This window comes from Solanum tuberosum, unplaced genomic scaffold (assembly GCF_000226075.1).
Source record: "Solanum tuberosum cultivar DM 1-3 516 R44 unplaced genomic scaffold, SolTub_3.0 scf00178, whole genome shotgun sequence".
Lineage (NCBI taxonomy): Eukaryota > Viridiplantae > Streptophyta > Magnoliopsida > Solanales > Solanaceae > Solanum > Solanum tuberosum.
The window spans coordinates 1,080,525-1,103,542 of record NW_006239102.1 but is presented as its reverse complement, the minus strand read 5'-3'; the positions used below and the strand labels follow the sequence as shown (position 1 = coordinate 1,103,542).

General features: G+C 34.7%; 1 protein-coding gene across 1 annotated transcript in view; it reads right to left on the bottom strand.

Moving 5' to 3' along the window:
* Positions 1-16,462: 16,462 nt before the first annotated feature.
* The window catches only part of LOC102595675 (probable protein S-acyltransferase 19), a 19,188-nt gene continuing 12,632 nt past the window's right edge, over positions 16,463-23,018 (bottom strand). The window contains exon 9 of the mRNA XM_006354358.2: positions 16,463-17,842. Within this exon, the coding sequence (XP_006354420.1) occupies positions 16,802-17,842 (1,041 nt within the window). The 3' untranslated portion in view covers positions 16,463-16,801. The remainder of the gene's footprint in view (positions 17,843-23,018) is intronic.

Below are 23,018 nucleotides of genomic sequence, written 5' to 3'. Positions count from 1 at the left end.
GCATGCCAAGGCTCACCAAGGGCACTTGGCAACTCGCCAAATGACCCCTTGGCTCGCCTAAATTTCCAATAACTCACTCAAGGATGCAGGCCACTTAGGTGATGGGGAGGAACCTTTGGCGATACGCCAACTAGAACGGTGAACCCTGACTTGGCTCGCCTAATTTTCTAGTAGCTTGGGCAATGGGGACAATCCACTAGGCGAGGTTGGTTGGACTTGGTGGATCGCCAAGTCACTTTGGCGATCACACTGCCCATCGCCAAGTTGGATAAAGGAGGAAATGTCTTCCTTAACAAAAATATGGGATGTTACATTTAAATAATTGATGTAGGAAGTGTTGTTTAAGATGGGTGACTGTGAATACTTGATTATTTTAGATTGTGTGGCTTTGCAAGTAGTTTCAGAAGGGGAAGACTCAACTCTTAGAGTGATTGTTGATTGATTTAATTCAAGTGGCTTCTTCAACCTTGTATTCTAGTTGAATTCGTATGCTTTCTTTTTATGTGTGTTGGGAGTAATGGGGATGAGGTGAAGGGTTAACCTGTCTACTTGTTACTTCTAAATGTATAAAAAGGGGTGAAATGGAAAAGTCTATGTGTTGAATATAACGATGTGAATTGCCTCAGTGTAACCCTTGTTGATTGATTGATGAACGCTTGAAAGCATGAATGTGGATTTGAAGTCTATGAATTGTTGAACTCTCTTCTGTGTGGTGTGAGATTGCTTGTTTGCTTTGATTATGAACACCATGATGAGACATGTGATGATTTATAAAGCCGAAGGGAAATGCTTCCGGCAATAATTTGATATAAAGCCGGTGGAAAATGGTTTCGGCTAGTGATTTGATATAAACTTGATGAAAAATGATTCCGGCTAGTGATATTGTTCCTATGGAAAATGGTTCCGGCGAGAGACCGATTATGTCTTTGAAGCTTATGCATGACGTGCTTGATACTGAACAATTATATACTTGTTGCGTGTGATTGAAGTACTTGAATTTAAGATTGACTTATTTGATTTGTTTGACTGTTGAATTGTCAATATTGAACTGAGAATATTGAGCCTTGTGAGCCGTGTATTTTAAAATTGCTAGGTTGGACTGATTTCTGTGTAGGTTTTAGTTTGAGGAGGTTCGGTTGGAGAGTAAGGGGCGTTTGTTTTCTAGATAGTTGCTTTGTTTAGTAGGTTTTGGCTGGGTAGCGAATTGTTGGTACTCACCCTTTGCTTCTACAGTTGTGTAGGTTCCAATCCCGGACCCGTGTGATCTCTTTCTCCTACTTTTTATCTCGTGGCTTGTCAAGAATTTGAAGAGGTAGCTACTTGTCATTCGGGGTGGGCCCTCTTTTTACCTTTTCTTACATTTTGTTCTATTTGAGAAACAAAGATTGAGACTTGTATTTGTTTCATATTCTGCACTTGTGTATTTAGTGGCTTGTATAGGTGACAGCCTGATTTTGGGGTTTAAATAAAAGAATAAGTTTTCTGCAGCATCTTGTTCTTGTTTTTACTGTAATTCCGCATTTCTTTCAATTTCGTTGGGTTGAGGCTAACTTTTCTTTGTAGGAATAAACAAGTGTCATGCCATATTTTGGGTCGTGACAAGCCTTAACCATTTAACTGAGCTATCTATAATATGCGTTAGTAGTATATTTTGAATAAACAACAATATATGTTCTTTTTGTTGGGGGTAAGTCTAACAATACATGTTATTAGTAACATATTTTGAAACAAGCCATGCAAAAAGTATAGACATCAAGAGTAGTAACTAATAAGTAATACTCCCGCCGTTTCACAAAGAATGGTCTAGTTTGACTTGGCACGAAGTTTAAGAAAATAAAGAAGACTTTTGAATATGTGGTCCAATTTAAAGTTATGTCAAATGTACAAAATTGCCCTTTAATCTTGTGGCCTTAAACATGCCACGTGAAAAGTTGAAATTAAAATGTTACCAAAAAAAGAAAGAGGTCATTCTTTTTTAAACTGACTAAAAAGGAAAGGAGGTCATTCTTTGTGATACGAAGGGAGTACATATTTCTTAAATGTATGGAACACAGGAAGTCTAAAAGTAACACTGTATGGGATTTTCAGATCAACAAAACCCATCACCCATATAAAATGGATAGTGAAATGGCAATCAAGCACCAACTACTACACTTGTGTCTCAAGTTGAGTAGAGGCCTCGGAATCCAAATTATTTTCTATTTATGTTTGACACATGTACTCTCCCGTGTAATTGGGGAGAAGTTTATGATGATGGGAGTTTAGAGTAATAGTGGGGATGCAGCAGGTTTTGAAAGACTGTATATGGAACTAGGAGACAACAGCTGAAGAGGTTGTACAGGCTCACGAAAGTCAGGAGAGGAAGGACCAACACGTGGATCAAGTGAAGTATATCAAGAATGAACTATGAAGAAGGCAAGATGTTACTGAAGGAGACCCTCATTAAGCAAAGACGCAAACATATTTTCACAAACTTTTGCAAGAAGTAGGATATGATTCTCATCAGTATTCACGTCTAAACTCCTATCGATTTTTACGAATTTGATAATTTTTTAGATAAGTTTTTTGTTTTAAATATATCTTTCGATTAAATTTAATTGTAAAGAATAACTAATTGCATTCATATGAAAGTACTTTAAAAATAAAGTAGTTATATCCCTATGAAAGTACTTTAAAGAATAAACTAATTATAGCTCCGTGAAAGTATGTATGCAATAATAACACTTACGACTTAGTAGAAAGGAAAAATGTCTTCCATCCTTTGATTCAATTGATAATTTTAAAATATATTTTGATTACTTAAAAGAAATGGAAATTCAAACCCAATAATATAGTGCAGAGCTAACTGTTAATTTATACCTCTTTTGATTAAACAAACTAGTTAATAAATATGCAATTCAGTTTAAAATGCTTGAACTCATTCAAGCATAAAAATAAGAATCAAAATTCACTGTAAATTATCAATACCCACGTGTGTCAAAAAGTCCAAAGAAAAATTACTCTATAATAAAAGAAAAAATAAAGAATAATATAAATTTCAAGACATTACAACCTACGATTGATTCAAACTTTCATCGATCTCTAGTGTTCTACAAGATTTCATCCACGCATAATTGAGATACCCGAATTTGAGATGAGTTTCAACCATATATAGCATGGGTTTATGTCCAATAAAATTTTGAAATTGATCTCAATTTAAAACATCCTCGTACACACGGTTTGTGGTCGCGCAGTTGATGTCTAAAACACACAATTAATGCTCGTGCAACAACTTCAATTGCTTTTCAGCTCGCTACCTACCTACGCGGTGCATTCGAAGTGATGGAATGTGGATTAGTTTTCATAGGTATGAAGATCATCAAGTAGATTCAAAGAATTTTGAAGACCTTAGAAGATTAATGAAAGACTTATGGAGAGTCTACAATATACTAAAGTGGAAATTTAAGTAAGAGGTGACTATATTTTAAATAATTAATAGGCTAGATAGAATAATTGCATTATTTTGCTTGTTTTTAGATCAGGGGTATTATTGTAACTAACTTAGGTTAATTTGTCTACTATTATAAACAATAGAAACTATGGTTCATTTTATTTGTTAATTTTTAAATGAAGATTTGATGTTGAGGCCCCTTTGTAATTTTGGGGTAAACCCTTTTATATCTTCAATTGAACTGTATTGATTATATGAATAAATCTTCACTTGTATGAGTTGAATTTCTCTTTCACATTTGACTTTTATTCTAGTAATGTTAAATGTGTTTTAGTTTCTAAATTATATTTTCTTTCTTCTAAATCTCTTCCTCTTCCTTTTTATTTGTTAATCGTATATCTTGCTTGATCAATTGTGGTTTATTTTAGTATCCTTGAATCTATAATCACATCAATTTGTATTAGAGCTTAAAAAAACTATCACAACAATGTTTTAGCTTTCTTCTATTAAAATAAATTCAAACCTAGAAATTGAACTGATTTTTAGTAGGTATTGTTGGATTTTATTAAATATATCCTAAAGTGGTCGAATACCAAATTTGAGAGCATTTGAAGTTGATTTTGTTTAATTTTATTTCATTTTTGCAGTTGAAATTTTAGCACTTTCTATACTACAAAATATAGAGTTTTAGAACTCTTTTGTGCAAATATTTTCCCCATCTTTTGAATTCAATCTACTTTTAACATGGATAAACTGTGTCAGATTCTAATTTTAAGATTTAGGGATGGCTTTTGCGTCAATATTAAATTTAAAGTTAGGTTATTTTCTTGAAAAAAATAAAGTTTACAGTTGATTCTTTACTTCAAAAATTATCGGGTGATGTTTAGAAATGTTCCATATTTTGATTGGATAAACTTGATTTGTGTTGGGTGTTGATAAATTTGATCAATTTTAGTGACTTTGAATGAATTTCTTGTTGATTCTAGATTTTACTCATTATCATTTATAACTAAACAATTGCTAGTATTTTAGGATACTTTTTTTATCCTTTATATTAGTAATTGAGTGTTTTAAATTCATTTTGTGTCTTCATTCTTGTTTTTATCTTTATTTTCTTTGTGAATTATTTGATTCAAGTCTCACTAGTTTTTATTATCATTTTTATTTAATCATCATCTTGACTCTGAATCGATACTTGAATGCTTACTTTAAGTTGATTGAATTGTTAGTTCTTGAAGAGATTTGAGGAAATTCCTTTGAGAGAAAAACGACAAGAGTTGGTGAGATTCATTTAGGAAGGTCTAAAACCATTGACCTTGAGTATATATACGAGTGTTGAGTGATACACGTGAGGGAGTGAATTTGTAAAGTACTTCGATTTTGTTGCTACTTTTATTATTGCAAGCTTGTCTTCTATAGGTTCTGATGATTCTTGTAAAGATGAATTTGAAGATTATGGATATAAAGATAATGAGAGTTACTATGATGAAATTATTGAGAAGATGAAGATTATGATTCCTATGGTGAAGAATGTGAGTATGGAGATTCTTATGTTTTTAACAATGACTTTGAAGATGATGATGCTTTAAGGTATGACTCTTCCACATACTCTTCTTGTGATGAATTTTATTAGTGAGAAAAGTGATTATAGGATTGATGATGATATTGAAGAAACTTCTAGAGAATATTCTTTTTCATCTTCCAACTATTATTATAATTCTAAACATGAAAATTATAATAGTACTTATATTTATTTTGTTGGAGGAAGAGGTGGTAGATCTTTGGAAAGAAATTTAAGACAAATGAAAAAATATTCTACTTATGGTAGAAGTGTTGTACATTGACCTAATGATGTCTTGAATATTTTTTATAAAAATAAGATCACATTGTTGAACAATATAAGTGTGACGAAACATGTATTGATCAATTTATAGAAAACAAAATATGTGTCATATTTTATTGTAGAATAGAAGGACTTAGTGATTCCATAATTATCCACAATAATGTTTCATAAGTATTGCAAGTTCAAGAAGGGCTGAGCATTTAAAGTTGAACACTCCGAAAATATCATCCACTATATGATTGTCATTATCAAATGAAAAAGAAACTTTAGAGAACAGAAAATAAGTTTTGATGAAGTTCTAACTTCACAAATTTCATAATAAAGCACTATGTCTTCACAAATTTTATAATAAAGTACTATGTAATTTTATTTCAATGAAAGCTTTTCATTTGTTACGTGGGATTTTTATGATTGAAAGATAAGCTACATTTGATTAAAAAAAAACAAGTATTATGTTAACCTAAAAGGTCAAGATTATTTCTTCATACCATTCACCTTTGAAGGTGAAAAAAAGATACTAGGAGTTGCTAAGATTGACAAGAAGAAAGCCAAAACATGAGAAAAAAATTGTCATTGCTAAAAAGAAGAATATGAAGAGAAAAAATGATGATTCTCAAAGTTTAAAGTTCAAAGTTGATGTGAAGAGTCACCCTACTCCTATATAAGGAATTCTTGGAGCATGTCCAAATCTAAAAAAAATTGAGAAAAGTAACAGAATTACAATAGCAACTCAAAAAAAAGTAAGGAGATCTTCACTTGAGGATAGCGAGTGTGTTGCCACAAAAAAGAGAGAAGCATTTGAAAAGGAGAAAAAGGGAAAAATTGAGATAAGTTAAGAAAAAGAGAATTTGAGAAAGCTTTCTACTAATTCATCTTTTTTCTAATTGTAATGCCTTTTTTAAAGGTACGTTTGAAAATGAAGGCATGAAGAAAACAATAACGGAAAGTCTTCCATAGTTGAAGATTCAAGAGTTGATCGAGATACCCACTACTTCTTCAAGTGGTCAAGCAAATTTAAATGATAAAGACACAAATAAAGAAGGAATTGTATGAGTATTATAAGGTAAAAGGGCCAATCCAAGTACTTTATTTTCTTTAAGTAAGTTTGATAAACAAAAGTTAGTTAAGGTGAAAATCAATCTCTTTTAGAGAAAAATAAATATTTTCTTAGTTATGAAAGTCATGTTGAATTTGTAGTCAATCACTGGTTGAAATTACTTGTGCAAATAATTTTGATGATATATATTAGTATAACGTGTTTGCAACTAGTGGTCACACTTGTCATCAATTTGGAGGCTTAAAAAGATTCTTTTGACTACATATGTTGTTTAGAATTTTGAATATTCTTTATGTCAAAATAATGCTCTTATTGTTGATGATGGTGTTGAGGATCACTTCGAGATAAGCTCTTGAAATGTTTATGATATCCAACTTGTGTGTTATGATATGCCACTAGCTAAAGAAACTTATGTGTTATTTAGTGAAACTTAAGTTAGTGTTGACAATGAACTTGGTTATTGTTGAAAAAAATAAGAATTTTAAGTAAGACACTCCGCCTTTATTTGATAAAGATGAAAAATGAGATTCTTTATTTTACTTTGATTTCATTTGATGAAATTAATGATGTTGATGGTAATATGTATCATATTTAAAGTAGTGATGACTTACTGCATCTTGACTCTACTCCACTAGTTGAGTTAAAATGGGGAATTTAAATTGTTGATTCTAGTCAACTTCAAATTTTGTCAACTAGTGATGTGAGAATTATAGCGTTTGTAGGCCAAACAATTGATTCTTAGAGTATGTATAGTGTTGTTGATACTATCTCTTATTTCCTTCATAGAATCATATCATGGGTAATCTTATGAAATATGATATTTGTATTTTGTAGAGTGAATTTAAATGTTTTGTTTCTTCATTCTATATCATTTTTTCTCTTTTAAAATATAATATTTTACTGAAAATAACATGACCATTTTTAACGATGAGCATAGTGATATATATTGTGGAGTTGATAATGTAGCAAATTTTGAAGGCTGTAAGGTATATGACAATCCAGTACTATAATTGATGATAGCATGAGTATTAATTTCCTTACTTATTTTGCTCCACTTTTGAAAGATACATTCTTGTTGGATTATGTCAATACTTCTTTCCTGAAGTGTGATGACAAGTCATTGAAAGATTGGTGTGATCTAGTTAAAGAGCTTAATTTGATTTCAATTTCTATTGATGATTTCTTATTGATGTTTTGGGGGATGCTTATAGTGATTCTTGATGTTGTTAGGAAATTTAAGTTAGTTTGCTTTATCCCGGTGATGATCCTTGTTGTATTGATATTACTTTAAAGAATTACGATAATACTTGTCTAGTTGTTGCTTTCTCCTTTGATATGCCTTTAATTTGTGGACGAATTCTTTTCAAGAAGGGGAGAATGATGAGATATGAATTATTCATCCTGAATATGAAGATTGTTAAGTAGATTCAAAGTATTTTTAAGATCTTAGAAGATTAATGAAAGAAGTATGGAAGGTCTACAATATACTAAAGTGGAAATTTAATCAAGAGATGACTATATTTTAAGTAATTAATAGGGTAGACAAAATAATTTCCTTGTTTTTAGCTTAAGAGTATTACTGTGACTAGCTCAGGTTAGTTTATATACTATTATAAATAGTAAAAATTAGGGTTTATTTTATAAGTTAGTTTTTGAATGAATATTTTAATGTTTAGGCTCTTTTGTGGGTTTGGGGAAAACCCTTTTATCTCTTGAACTGAACCCTCCTGATTACTTGAATAACTCCTCCCTTGTCTGAGTTCAGTTTCTCTTTCACCCTTGATTTTTTTTTCTAGTAATTAAATATCTTTGAGTTGCTGAACATATCAAAGTTCTCACTCACACATTGTCACAAGTTCTAGACGTCAATCACATACATTGAATATATCAAAATTATGACCTACACATAGGCATAAGAATCAATCAGGACAGAATTTCTTGAATCTCTCCTTAAAAAAAAATTGAAACAATACAATTATTTCTACCACTTATAAGAGAGTGAAACATGAGCCTATGCATCATAAACAAGGCATTATTGCTCTCAAGACATAAAAAGATCAAGAAGAGTGTCACTAGACTCCTAAAACATATTAACTACACTCAGTTCAAACAAATTAATCCTCTAAAGAACCGCGGCACAAAAAAACCAAGAGGTTATTGCCTAAACAGATTAGAACTAAAATTAATAATAAACTGATTATATACATATGCATTCCCTACCTCATACTTAAATTTGTATCATGCCCCCTTGATACACAAATAAAATAAGAGGTAAGAAAAACTTCTTGAAGCTTTAAGCCTAGTTGTGAATATCATTAGGTAGTTCCGAACTACTTTGCTCCACGTCAATATTACAACATGAGTAAGCAATTGACTCTTCCTTGGTGTCTTTCAACATCTTTTTCATTCAGAACACCACTTTGTCATCTCTAACTCTAAGTGTGATTTGCCCTTCATAAACATCCAGTATCCCTCTAAAAGTGCATAACAAAGGTCTCCCTAGTATTAGAGGTATATTCTTTTGTGATATGAATTTTTCCACTTCGGCCTTCACATTCTCTATAATCCCCTAAGGTATCTGCTATTATAGTGGTCTAATCAGTTAATAACTACAATAAGACAGGTGCAAACTTCGGTATCTATAATTCTTTTTCCAGCTTCTTGAACATAGATAACAACATGAGATTGATGTAATTTCCTGAATCACATTAAAACTTATAAAAAAATTGCACTTCCCACAAAATAGGGCTAAGTGAAACTTCTCAGATCTTTACATTTCTGGGGCATCTTATTTTGTAGTATGGCATTGCACTGCACATTTAACTTGACAATCGGATTCTCCTTAGACTATCTTTTTTCAGACAAGATCTTCTTTAGAAATATGGTATATAGGAAATTTGAGCGGTACCTTTGGGAAAAGTATATTTATGTACAATTCTTTTAGCATCTCCAAGAAGAAGCCAAAACACTTGTCTAACTATTTTCTTTTGACCTTCTGAGGGAATGGTTAGGGGGTATGTGTTTGATCTCTTCAACCCTCTATTTGACCTTCTACACTCTCTTTTTCTTCTTGGTGCCCATTTGCATACTTCTCAGTCTCTTACCCCTCTCTTAGTTCAACTTTCTCTAGGACTACGCCACACATAAAGTATTCACTCTATTCAGGCAAAAACCTCCCACTTAGTGATAATGCATTCATCATTTTCTTTGTAGTTTTATCAGAGCCAGTTGTAGGAGTTTTGTGAGCCTTCTCAGATAGTGTAGTAGAAATATGACCTACTTGTTGTTGAAGATAAGGGTAGTTGAAGATAAGGAACAGATTGTACAACATGGTACAATTATGTTAGCTTTTAAAGGGGTGTTGATGATGAGGGTAGCTGAAGAGAAGAAACAAATTGTATAACGTAGTACAACCAACATGGTACAACTTTGTTAGCTTTTAAAGATACAGGTCGCACTAGGATAGGGATATTGTGTTAGATGAAGTCAACTAGGCTATTGTGTCTTGTTAAAGAGTTATAGTTGTAATAGTAGTAGTAAGCCTCTACTCTTGTAATTGTATTTGTATTGTAGTATAACTCTATGTGTAGCAAGCCTAGGACTCTAAAAACTCTGTAACAACTCATATATAAGGAGTATGTATTCATCAGTTTTATTCATCAATACAATCCTTGATTTCTTTCATTCTTTTACATTAGAATTCTACATGGTCAGAACTTCTGCTCTAAGTATTCTATCTAAATATAACCACATATCCAACTGTAATGGCTCCCTCTACCAATATCCTATCCACTTCTTCCCTTCATCACCTCATTGTCTTTTGTTGTCACGACCCAAAATCTCATTAGGCCGTGAGGGAACCTACCATCTCCATAGGTGAACCCTATCCCTTTATAAATTAATTAAGAAATTAATAATGCAAAATTGACGAGTAAAAAAACAAAACAACACCAAAACTTGGTGACACTAATACAAGAGCATCTACAAATATAAAATAAGTATGAAAAAAATTAAAATCACTATCTTGAAGGAAATAAGATAGAAAATGAAAGGAGTCTCTAGAATCCGATACTGCTGAAGAGAAAACAATTAACCCTGAACTCCAACATTCACAAATTTGAATCACAAGCAGCAAATCAAGTACCACTAGCACCAAGCTCAATTCCTACACGCAAAAAGGTGTAGCAAGTATAGAGTGACTACGAGAAACACGTGTACTTATCAAGCTTTGATTGCTAACCCTTCCTAAAAATTATAATGAGATAATCTTAAAAGTTTCTTTTTCCACAAGTATAATTAGGTCATAAAATAAATCACCTCAACATAAAAATTAAAACATATGTTTTGCCAATATAAACCAATTACACAACTGATAATATCACAATGTGTCTCGGATATATCAAGTCAAATCAATACTAGAACCATCTCAATAACTCAACGCCAAATTAATGTAAAAATACAATGCAAATGAAATATAATGCACCGGCCAATAACTAGTATACATGACTCGCTTCCTCTGACGGATAGTCGGGATACAAGGGGACTCATGAGGTCCATATACCTGCCAGAACAATTTCCCATCAACACATCACCACTTACAAAAACCATTTTCCATCGGCACAATACCACTAGTCAGAACTATTTCTCATCGATGGGAACTAGTTCTGAAAAGTGAATTGGTGTAAAAACAGCGTGGTATAATAGGTGGAGTATGTGGAAAATGATTCTGACGAGTGGTATTATGTCTATGGAAAATGGTTCTGGTGAGGGGTGATGTGCTAATGGGAAATGGTTCTTACAAGTGTTATTGTGTTGATGGGAAATAGTTCAGGCAGGTATATGTACCTCATGAGTCCCCTTGGATCCCGACTATCCGACAAAGGAAGCGGGTGTATACAGGTTTTTGTCCAATGCATTGTGTTGTATTATATTTTTATATTGATTTGGCGTTGAGTTATTGAGATGATTCTTGTATTGATTTGTTTTGATAAATATAAGACACGTTTTGAAATTATCAATTGTGTATTTGATTTATTTTGGGAAAACACATGTTTAATTATTATAGTGAGGTGATTCATTTTATGATCTAATTATACTTGTGGAAAAAAACACTTTAAGTATTATCTCATTATCGCTTATAGGAAGGATTTAGTAATCAAAGTTTGTTGAGTAGACATATTTCACGTACTTACTCTATAATTTGCTGCACCTTTTTGCGTGAGGAATTGAGTCAGGTACTAGTGGTACTTGACTTGCTGCTTGTGATTAAAATTTGTGAATATTGGAATTCAGGGTGAGCTATTTTCTCTTAAGCAGTACCGAATTCTAGACACTCTTTTTATTTTCTGTTTTATTTCCTTCAAGACAATGATTGTAATTTTTTGGACTTATTTTATGTTCATAGATGCTCTTTGTGTTAGTGCCACCAGGTCTCGAGGTTGTTTTGATTTTTAATTTTTCAATTTTCGCATTCTTTAGTATTTTAAAGTAAATTATAAAGGGATGGGGTTCGCCTATGGGGATGGTAGGTGCCCTCACAGTCTAGTGAGATTTTGCGCCATGACACTTGTTCCATTAAACGTTAGCCAACAAATCATTGTATATGGAGGAAACAAATGATACAATTGATTCAGGTGATAAGATTAACATCTCATCAAGGAGAATGAACCAACTAAAGATAGTTGTTCCACTAGAAAGGCTGTTGAGAAATCTGCAGCTACTACTATTGAGAAAGATGTAGAAGATAGTGGTAGCATTGATAACTGGAGGAGAAAGATGTAATGCTAAGGCATTGGATATCAAGAACCTTGATAGAAAAAAGCATGTACCTGACTGTGGGTTTCTTAACTTCCCAAAAGATGTGAGAATTCTTGGAAGAATCCTATCTTCAATCAACAAAATATAGGGAGTTTCAGCTTAAACAACAACTGCAAAGTAATAGGCCAAGAAACCAAAAAGATTGATGAATACATTAAGGAATTCAAAGGCATATGTGATAGCCTTGCAGCTATTCACAAACTTGTGGATAAAGATAGCAAAGTAACAATTTTTCTAGAGGTTTAGATCTCAAGTAAAAGACTGTCATGCTAGGTAAGACACCATAGCCCACTCTTAATCAATTTGTTAATGCTCTCAGGGGTTTTGATATGAGGGAGGATGAAGAGGAGATGTCACAACAGAACCATCACATGACGTTCTCTGCCCAAAGGGGCAGGAAAAGAGGATACTACTCTTAGAGAAGAGGAAACGATAACTTCAACTCAAGAGGAACAAGCTTCAAGCCTCTTAGACAATGATCAGGTTCTCAAAATAATCAAAGCTTCCAAAGTGGGAATAATGAAAGGAACACTACTGCGAAATTTGTGGTAAGAATAATCATACTATTATAAGTGCTTTTACAAGTGGGACTATTCTTATCAATTTGCAGATGAACTACCACAAGCATTGGTTGTTGTCAATCTGCAGAATACATCTTTTACAGATGACACTTTTTATGTGAACTCAGGATCCAATAGCCATATGACAAATAATTCAGGTATTTTATCTAACCTTAAACACTACAATGGATATAATAAAATTATTGTTGGAAAAGGATCACAGTAAGACATAACACATGTTGGGAATACAATTAGATCAAGTCTGAAATTACCAAAGGTCTTTGTAGTGCTACATTGTTCACTTTCTCATCCATGATACTCTAGTTAGATGATTGTCCTGAAAATTTGTTCGCAAGTTCTTTTTTAGTAGGCATAGGGATCTCTCCAACTCTTGATCTTACTAAACAATATCCTTGGATGAGGATTGTGTTATATATTAGAGCCTCATATTCTTACCTATAACTTACCATCAACAAAAAAAATATAATAGATCAAGTGTGAATAAGGAAGTAAAAATATTTATAAAAAGAATAAAGGCCTAAATTAATACACAGTTTTATTGAATACTATTTGTTGTCAATCTCCAGCAATGCCACCATAATTAACAAGCGCAAAACACAATGTAAACTGAGTTCTCTTTATCCAAAGATAGTATAATTTTATAAATCATCTCATAGAGATTGGTACAAATAGTGAATCAAATAAAGTCTTGCTACATATTATTTAGGAAATTAATAATTGATTGGTTGTGGTTACAACCACGAATTACGCCTAATAATTCAAATTAATACAGTTGATCAAAGGAGCAAAGGTTACTATCAATGTGAGAAGTAAGGCTAGTAGACAAAACAAGTGCAGGTCAATAATTGGCATATGATTCTCTTCCATATTCATGTTTAAAGTCCTATCGATTATCACAGATTCGATAGTTAATTAAAGAATTCCTAAGATTTAGTTTCTCTTTTGATTAAATCTAAACTTTGAAGAATTAACCAATTACAACCCTGTGAACATATGTATGCAAGAATAACACTTGTGACTTAGTCCGAAGAAAAAATATCTTTCAAATATTTTTTTCTTTTAATAAATCAATGATTTTAAAAAGGTTTTCGATTACTAGAAAGAAATAACGATTCAAAGCAAACAAGATAGTGTAAATTTATTCCTCTTCCGATTCTAATTAACAAATATGCAATTCAATACAAACTCCATAAACAAATTCAAGCATAAAAATAAGAATCAAAATCCAAAATAAATTATCAATACACCATGTGTGTTAAAAATGTAAAAAAAAAAACTACTCTATAATTAAAGAAAAAAAATAAAAGAACATGAAATAGAACATACTACAATCGACGATTTATTCAAAGTTTCATATTGAATCTAATGGTGATGGAAAGAAGTGAATTATGTTAATCTCTAGGGGTTCTTCAAGATTTTGGCCGCTCATAACCAAGATACCTTTATTTGGGAAGAGTTTCCACCTTATATAGCATAGAGTTATGTTTAACGAAATTTTAAAATTGACCTCAACTTAAAATTGTCTCGTAAACACACTAAATGGTCACACAATTGGCGCTCCAAACGTGCAATTACTACACAACGGCTTCAACTTCTTTCTAGCTCATTGTCTCCCTCCGTGATTGGCATTCCAAGTGTGTGGGCACAGCTATTGCTTACATCTCCAAATTCATAGCTCATCACTTCACTACACTCATTTAGGTACGTTTCTTTATTTCTCAACAATTGATCTCTTGGGTCTTGTCTTTACATAGGGTGGGACATAGGTCATAACATTATCCTCACTCTTTTTCCCTTTTTTTCATTCGGTCTTAATTCATTTTTGAGTTGGATTTCTTCATTTTGGCACTGTTTTATTTATGTACAATTGATCCTTGTACCCCGACTTGATCTTGATTATTTTGTGTGGACTTCCTCTCAAAGTTTGAAGTCTCAAGTTACTTGTTTTGACTCCAAACTCATTTGTTATCTTGGAAAAACATCCTACCCAATGAAACAGGCGTAATGCGTATGATTCATAGATATTAACTTAAATTCAATAAAAGTTTAGTAAATAAAAGGTGAAGATTTACTAAAAATCTGTGATTAATTATAACCTATCATCTGCTCGCTCTACAATGACGTCTGAGTTTATAGCTTTAGACAAAGCTAGTGAAGAAGTTGTATGACTTCAAAATTTCTCGGAAGACATTCCATTTTGGTCCAAACCTTTGGCTCCTATATGCATGAAAACCAAGCGACAATAGGAAAGGCTAGAGGGTTATGTATAACAGAATGTCTTTTCACATACGATGAAGACATAATACCATTAGACAACATTCTATAGTAAAACTATCACAATTGACCAGTAAATCAAGAGATAATATGTCAGATCCACTTATAAAAGGCCTAACTAAAGAAGTGATTAAAAAATCATCGACGAAAATGTGACTATGGTCGAGCACAAGTCAAGTCATCGTGCCAAAAACTCTACCTAGAACATTAGAGATCCCAAGATATAGGTTTAAAGAGATCAAACAAAGTCATTAATGATGATTAAACATTGTCAAAATAACTATATTTTTGGTCCATTATCGTGTTGAGACAATGTTCAGTAACAAAGATGATAAAGTGTTGAAGACTTTTTAATTATTTCTAAGTTTGATATGGGGTATATTAAACAATGTATCTACAGGATAACACATTTAGGAATCACTCATATAAGTGTGAAGTGTAAGTCGATTCAAGGAGAATTATGTAAGGTCAATTCTCTACACACTTATGAATCAGACAATGTCCATGGCTAAAACAAACAAAATAGTGAAACCAAAGACAATTAAAGGATAATTATGTGACCTATATTGTCTAGGTATACATCAAAGCTCGATGGTTCAAAGATATCACATCTACTAATTGTCTGAGTGTATCTAATATATGTTAACTACAAATAATTCAAAGGAAAACCTACTAATCAAAATACAGTTAATATTTACGTACGAATCATAAAACTTTTTTAAGCATGTTTTTCATCACATTTTCTACATGTGGAAGATTGTTGACCTTTAAGAAGTGTAAATGGAAAATGAAGTGTTTTCCCGATTAGACACTAGGAGAAAAAATGCATTTTGAATAGCATCTTTTTATAATGAATGGGTTGTGACTTTTTCGATACTATCGTTTATTGACTATATATTCATTATACTCGTCTCAATTTTTTGCAGCGAATTTCTGAACTTCTTTTGCATATTTTTCTAACAAACAAATATCAAGTCCTTGAGTGATTTGTTATCATCTTTGCAGTTAATGAAGTCGTCGACATTTGATATACCACTACTCCAACGATGGGTATATCCATTTTATTTTGGGAGGAGTAATCCAAAACCTCAGGTGCAATGAGAAAACTAAATTTCTTGAGGATAGGGATGGCAATGGGGCGGGGCGGGGAGGTTTTAAGGCTATGTGGGGTGGGGCGGTTTTAAGATTGTGCAAGGCGGGTGGATGCAAATTGAAGTGGGTTTTTAAAAACTACTATCAGGCGGGACTGGTTGCGGGTCTATGCATTTTGTATTTATGGATAATTTGTTTAAAGTTTCTGTCTTCTGTTTTTAGTTTATACCGAATAAAATCTTGTTTACTATTTCTATTTTCTGTTTTCAATTTATTAAGAAAAAATCTTGTTTACTGTTTTTGAACACATAATACCATCATTTAGAAAGAATCTTGTTTACGTTTTTTAACACATAATACCATCATTAAGAAAAAATCTTGTTAACTGTTTTCAACTCATGCATGTAGGTAATTCTCATTGCAAAATTGCTAGACAAAGCCACCCTACCGTTCAAGCTTCAATTGTACAGACAAAAGGTTCAAAGAGGAATTCAAGGAGTTCATCTACTCCATACTACATTCATTTTCTGCTGTGCTAAGTTAGACAATCCGTCACGAAGAAACCACTGGAACCTTGGAGTGTATGCAACAAACTGCAAGGTTCCTGGAAGACAAAAAACAGCTATAGCTCGAGGGGTTTCTTCTGTTGAAGCCTTGCTATGCAGGGGCAAATGATAAATGAACAATCATTGCTAGTCCAGAAAGCTTTACTTATTTGACCCAAAATCACCAGGAACAAACACAGGAAGTTGATGGGAGGCTGCATCCCTTCTGAACCTGGATTCGCGAAGTAAATTAAATGGCAGCCTTTCTTGGCTCTCTCTGGAACAAGAGCCACTCTCATTTCTCAGCCCATCCTTAATTGGACCACGCAAAAGTGGACCACCAAAGAATATGGACTCTCCAGTATACATAAGCTTTTCTGACTGCTCGACTGGAGGTTTCGCAGGAGGCTGTGAAGGTTCTTGAGGGACAGGGACTGGCCTCTTGTCATTGCTAGTAGATGCAGCATTTGGATTTGATGATCCTCCTTGCATAGGCAGCCTTGTACGAGCATCTGAAGCTGATACCGGAACAGACACATACCTTCCAGCTTCTTGGTCCCAAACAACAGATGTTCGTTTAACGTCTCTGGGCAGAGAAGCTGCTGGGGCAGCAGCTGAAAGCAATAACGGATCGGTGGTACTATTCCTCTGCATGATTTTTTCATCAAATTCCGAAGAATGTAAGATGTGATGGTTATTATTAGGTGGTGCAGCCCGAGACATTCGGGCCCTCTCTGGGACAATGCCGGCATTGAGATGGCCTAAACTGTGAGCTTGTGGGAGAGGGCTTAGTGTGACTGACTCATGCACATGGCTGGGACTGCTAAAGCTACTGACACTGTGAGTTCCAGTTTCATACTCATCTCGGCTACCTTGACTAGGAGCAAGTGAATTCCTTAATTCATTTCTCATATCTCTATTTCCTCCGGTATCAGCACTGATACTGCTTCTGACACTCATATTCTCACTGGAACTTAATTCAGTATCAAAACGACGGTTATCAACAGGACGTAGAACAGATGAGGATGCTCTAGCTTTTGCTGCGGCTCTCATTGCTTCACTGGAATCCAATTTGGCAAGTTTCCATGCACTGATCTTAACAGGGCGCTTAGGTCCCTTGTTTCCCTTTTCAACAAACCCAGCTGCATCTGGATCAACGGTTGATGGGATCATTCCAGGCTCTAACTGAGGTGCTACTTCTTCCTGGTGAAATGCAGGGTGACAATTCAGAACATCAGAGTTTAATTGGAGATAACAGTTGAATATTGAATAACTTGCAGCTATAGAAACAAGGGAAAATTTTCAAGATTAGAACACAAACATGGAGTAATTGCAAGCAATTTGTCCAGTGAGGTACTTATCCAACTCTTTTAAGAAATATCAACTGCAAACTAGCAACAGAATTTGAGTTATAGCATCATCGTTTGATAATGATTAGCAGCTCTGAGAAATACGTGACTCAAGGTGCATATTTTTTCAGTGTTGTTCAGCTGCAGCATGGCTCTCTCTCTCTCTCTCTCTCTCTCTCTCTTTGCAGTTAGCACCTTGATCAAACTGGAATCAACTACATTTTTCTTGGTCTATCAGTACATTCTAAGGTTCGACTCTTTTGCTGTACTACCTCTTGTATCGACGGCGAAATAGTCTGGTAGACTCTTATACTTGTATCAGTTTGTATTCTGAACCCTTCTACTTACCCCTTTGTCATCTGGACCCTTAAACTCAATATAATACAATTTAACAAATCCCTCCGACCATTGACCAAGCTTGTGTCTTTAAGATGGCTGAGTTGGCGAAGGTGTGTGACTTCACGCACCTTAAGGCGAGTGAATAACTTTTTAGGTTAAAAAATATTAAAATTATTAAAAGAAATATTTTTTTAAAAAAACAATTAATTAAAAAGTCATTTCTTCTTCTCCAAAGCTTAATTGCTTTCCACCTCTGGCAACTTCACTGAACTTTGTAAGTAGATCTTCGAAGAATCGGAAGGGAATGCTTAACATGCCGATCTCAAATTTCAATACCTGCATTAACACTAGCTCAGCTTCCAGAAAATCCTTCGTTGTAAAATGCTGCTTTTTAATGGTGTCGTCAGCCAGAGACTTGAAGGATTAGACACTTACAGAAGGAGAATCGTGTATTTTGCTTGAGATCCATATTGCAACAAGCGCAAATAACTGCAAATTGCTTTCTCTCAGAGGCCGTAAGAGCCAGCTCTTAGCATCCTTAGTTCCTTCTCCGGTAAGAGATGGGTAGAATCACGGAGGGAGAAAGCGGACCAGCGCTCGCCAGAGACCACTGAATCGCAGTGGCGTGAGAGAGAAGCAGTGCTGGTGGTGCACGCCACCACTATTTCGCAGTAGAGTGTGAGAGAGAGACGACACTAGCTAGTGGAGAGGAGAACGAGGTGGGTGAGGGTGCATTCATGGCGGTAAAGAGGTTTTTAGGCCAGATCTGGTGGTGCGGTGGCTTAGGTTGTTTTTGTGGAGGTTGGAGGAGGAAAGAAAAATAGTTATGGTGTGCGGTAGAGATAAAGACGGGTGAGGGAGAAAGTATATGTGATTTCGCCGGCAAAAATGGCGACGACAGCGGCGATGGCTTTCTCCGGTCGATTTTTGTCGTGAAACAGTGAAAATAGGGAGAATTGGACGTATGGAATTTCACTTTAAAAAATGCCAAAAATAAATTAAAATGTTATTATTTTACATTTTATTAAATAATTTTGGTTAATAATTTTAAAAAATAGTTATGAAATAATTATGATGTGGCATTAATATATCTGACGTGGATATGACATGTCAATTATATAAAGGAGAGTGAGCTACACACATGGTTGGAGGGGCTTAAAAGTCCCATTTTAATTGAGTTTAAGGGTCCAAAGGGGTAAGTAGAAGGGTTCAAAATACAAACTGATACAAGTACAAACGTCCACGAGACCATTTTGCCTGTATCGACAACCCCCTTTGGTTATATGCACTTTAGTTTTGACTACCGCTTCAGATTGTTTTGACTTTTCCTTAATTATCCAATCTTTTTATACATACGATGTTTCTACTACCGAGAATAATTTTGGTTTCATGTCATGAGGATATCAAATTTGAGAAGCATAAACCCTGAGCATTGGGGCTTCTTGGCTCAAGACTGAAGAGGTTCACACTCAATTCATTACATGATGAGTGAAAGAAGAGCATCATTCGGAGAATGCGCAAGACTAATGACGTGTGACTGAATTATTTCTCAAGCCCCCTTTACAATGTAAATATCTATTTTAGCGATGTGGGACACCAAACTGCATTACAGCAGGTATAACTGTTTAGCCTTAACCATTTAGCTATCTATCATATGCATTAGCAGTATACTTTGAATAAACAACAATACATCTTTTTTCTTCTTGGGTAAGGCTAACAATACATATTCTTAGTAACATATTTTGAAACAAGCCATGCAAGAAGTTTAGACATCAAGAGTAGTAACTAATAAGTAATACATATTTCTTAAATGTATGTATGGAACACAGAAAGTCTAAAAGCAACAGTGAATTTTTCAGATCAACAAAATCCATCACCCATCTAAAATGGATAGTGAAATGGCAATCAAGCACCAACTACTACACCTGTGTCTCAAGTTGAGTAGAGGCCTCAGAAGCCAAATTATTGGCTATTTATGTTTGACACCTGCCCTCTCCCGTGTAATTGGGGAGAAGTTGACGATGATGGGAGCTTGAAGTAGTAGTGGGGATGTAGTAGCTTTTGAAACACTGTATACGGAACTGGGAGACAAGAGTGCAGATAAGAAGTTGTACAGGCTCACGAAGGTGAGGAGAGGAAGGACCAACACTTGGATCAAGTGAAGTGTATCAAGGATGAACTATGAATAAGGCAAGATGTTAGTGGAGGAGACCCTCATTAAGCAAAGATGGCAACCATATTTTCACCAACTTTTGAAAGTAGGGGACAAAGACATTGTTTTGGGTGATTTGGAGCACTCTGAGAGACATCAGAGACTTCAGGTATTGCAGGCGTTGAGGTTGAGGAAGTGAAACGTGTTATTAGTAGGATGAGCAGGGAAAAAAGTGTCAGGTTGAGTAGATGAGATCCCGGTGGAGTTTTGGAAGAGCACAAATAGAACAGGTTTGGAGTGGCTAACTGACTTGTTCAATGTCATTTTTAAGACGGCTAAGATGCCCAAGGAATGGAGGTGGAGTACAATGGTTCCGTTGTACAAGAACAAGGTGATATACAAAATTCCAACAACTAGAGGGGTATTAAGTTGTTAAGCCACACTATGAAAGTTTGGGACAGAGTGGTGGAGATGAGAGTGAGAAGGGGTGAGTCTATTTCCGAGAATCAATTTGGGTTCAGGCCAGGGTAATTGACCACAAAAGCCATCTATCTTGTGAGAAGACTGATGGAAAAATATTGGGAAAGGAAGAGGGATTTGCATATGGTGTTCATTGACCTTGAGAAAGCCCATGATAAAGTCTCAAAGGAAGTCTTGTGGCGATGTCTAGGGGTGAGAGGTGTACTAGTGGCTTATGTTAGGGTGATAAAGGACATGTACAAAAGAGCTAAAACGCAAGTAAGAACGATGGGAGGAGACTCAGAGCACTTCCATTGTGGAGATAGGATTACACCAGCGGTCAACTCTTAGTCCGTTTCTATTTGCCATGGCGATGGATGTATTGATGCGTGATATTGAAGATAGGGTGTCGTGGTGTATGTTATTTTTGGATGACGTAGTTCTGAATGATGGGTCATGCAATGGTGTTAATGATAAGCTAGAGGTGTGGAGACATACTTTGGAGGCTAAAGGATAAGATTGAGCCAGACTAAGGCAAAATATGTGGAGTACAAATTGAATGATGTGATGCATGAGGTAGTTATGGAAGTGAGGCTTGACACAAAATATCCCCAAGTGAGATAGATTCAAATATCTTTGGTCTATAATTCAGGGGAGTGATGACATCGACAATGATATTAGACATTGTATTAGTGCAGCATGGATGAAGTGGAGGTTTCCCACTGGAGTCTTGTGTGATAAAAAGGTACCGCCGAAACTCAAGGTAAATTTTATCGAGTGGTGGTTCATTCGACATTGTTGTATGGAACGCCAGTCAAGAACTCCCACGTCCAAAAGATAAATGTTGCAGAGATGAGGATGCTGAGGTGGATGTGTGGTCATACTAAGAGCAATAAGATTAGAAATGACAATCTCAAAGATAAGGTGGGAGTGGCTTTCGTGGTGGACAAGATGAGGGAAGTGAGACTGAGATGGTTTGGACCTGTGAGGAGGAGATGCATAGACACACTAAGGAGGAGGTGCGAGAGGTTCGTGATAGAGAGTACGAGGAGAGGCAGAGGTAGGCCGAAGAAGTATTGGGGAGAGCTGATAAGACAGGTTATGACGCAACTTCAAGTTACCAAGGATATGACCCTAGATAAGAGGGGGTGGAGGGCACGTATTAGGGTAAAAGGTTATAGGTAGTGTAGTGTTGTCTTGCTTAGGATGGCTGGTGTTTGCGATGGTATTAGTTGTATCATAGTAGTTCTTGTTTTTTTCTATTTTAATTTTTATCATTGTTTATTATTGTCTTTTAAATAATCTATCCTAGTATGTTGGTTACAGTGTTTCGACTATCACATGATTTATTGTTGTCTTGGCTCCTCTCTGGTAGATGTTTGCATTGTTTCCTTGTTATTTGCTATATTCTCTTCATTTCTCCTTCTTTATACCGAAATTTGGTGCATTTGAGCCGAGGGTCTTTCGGAAACGGCATCTCTACCTCCCTGAGGTAGTGGTAAGGTCTATGTACATTCTACCCTCCCAGACCTCAGTTGTGGGATTTCACTAGGTATGTTGTTGTTGTTGTTGTTGTTATGTTTGATGTGGCAACGCTACAAAAAAGTAATGTGAACATGGAAATCATTAACAGATGGGTAGGTATATGGTGGAGCAACAAAAGTATTAGGCGGAATGACCTAAGAGACCACTGTACTTGGCTTCGTTTGTCACTTGGACCCTTCTACCCACAATTTTGCCAACAGAACACGTGTAATTTTAAACCCACCTGACCATGTGTGTATCTCTATCGCGCTAATGTATATAACACATCACTATCCAAATCATATAAAATTGCCACATCATATATAAACCATCACATAGTTTTTATCATTACAAATTCTATTTTCTAAAAAAAGAAAATCTCAAACTCATCTCCAAAAATAGCATGTTCATGGTGACTCTCTTCCCTTCCTTACTTGACTTCTTCCATTAACTAGAATAATTTGTAGTCTTTCCAAAACTTCCATTTTATCTTCTCTTCTAAGCATTTTCATCTATTTTTCTATTTAGATATTATCTTCGCTTCTTCTCCCTCCCC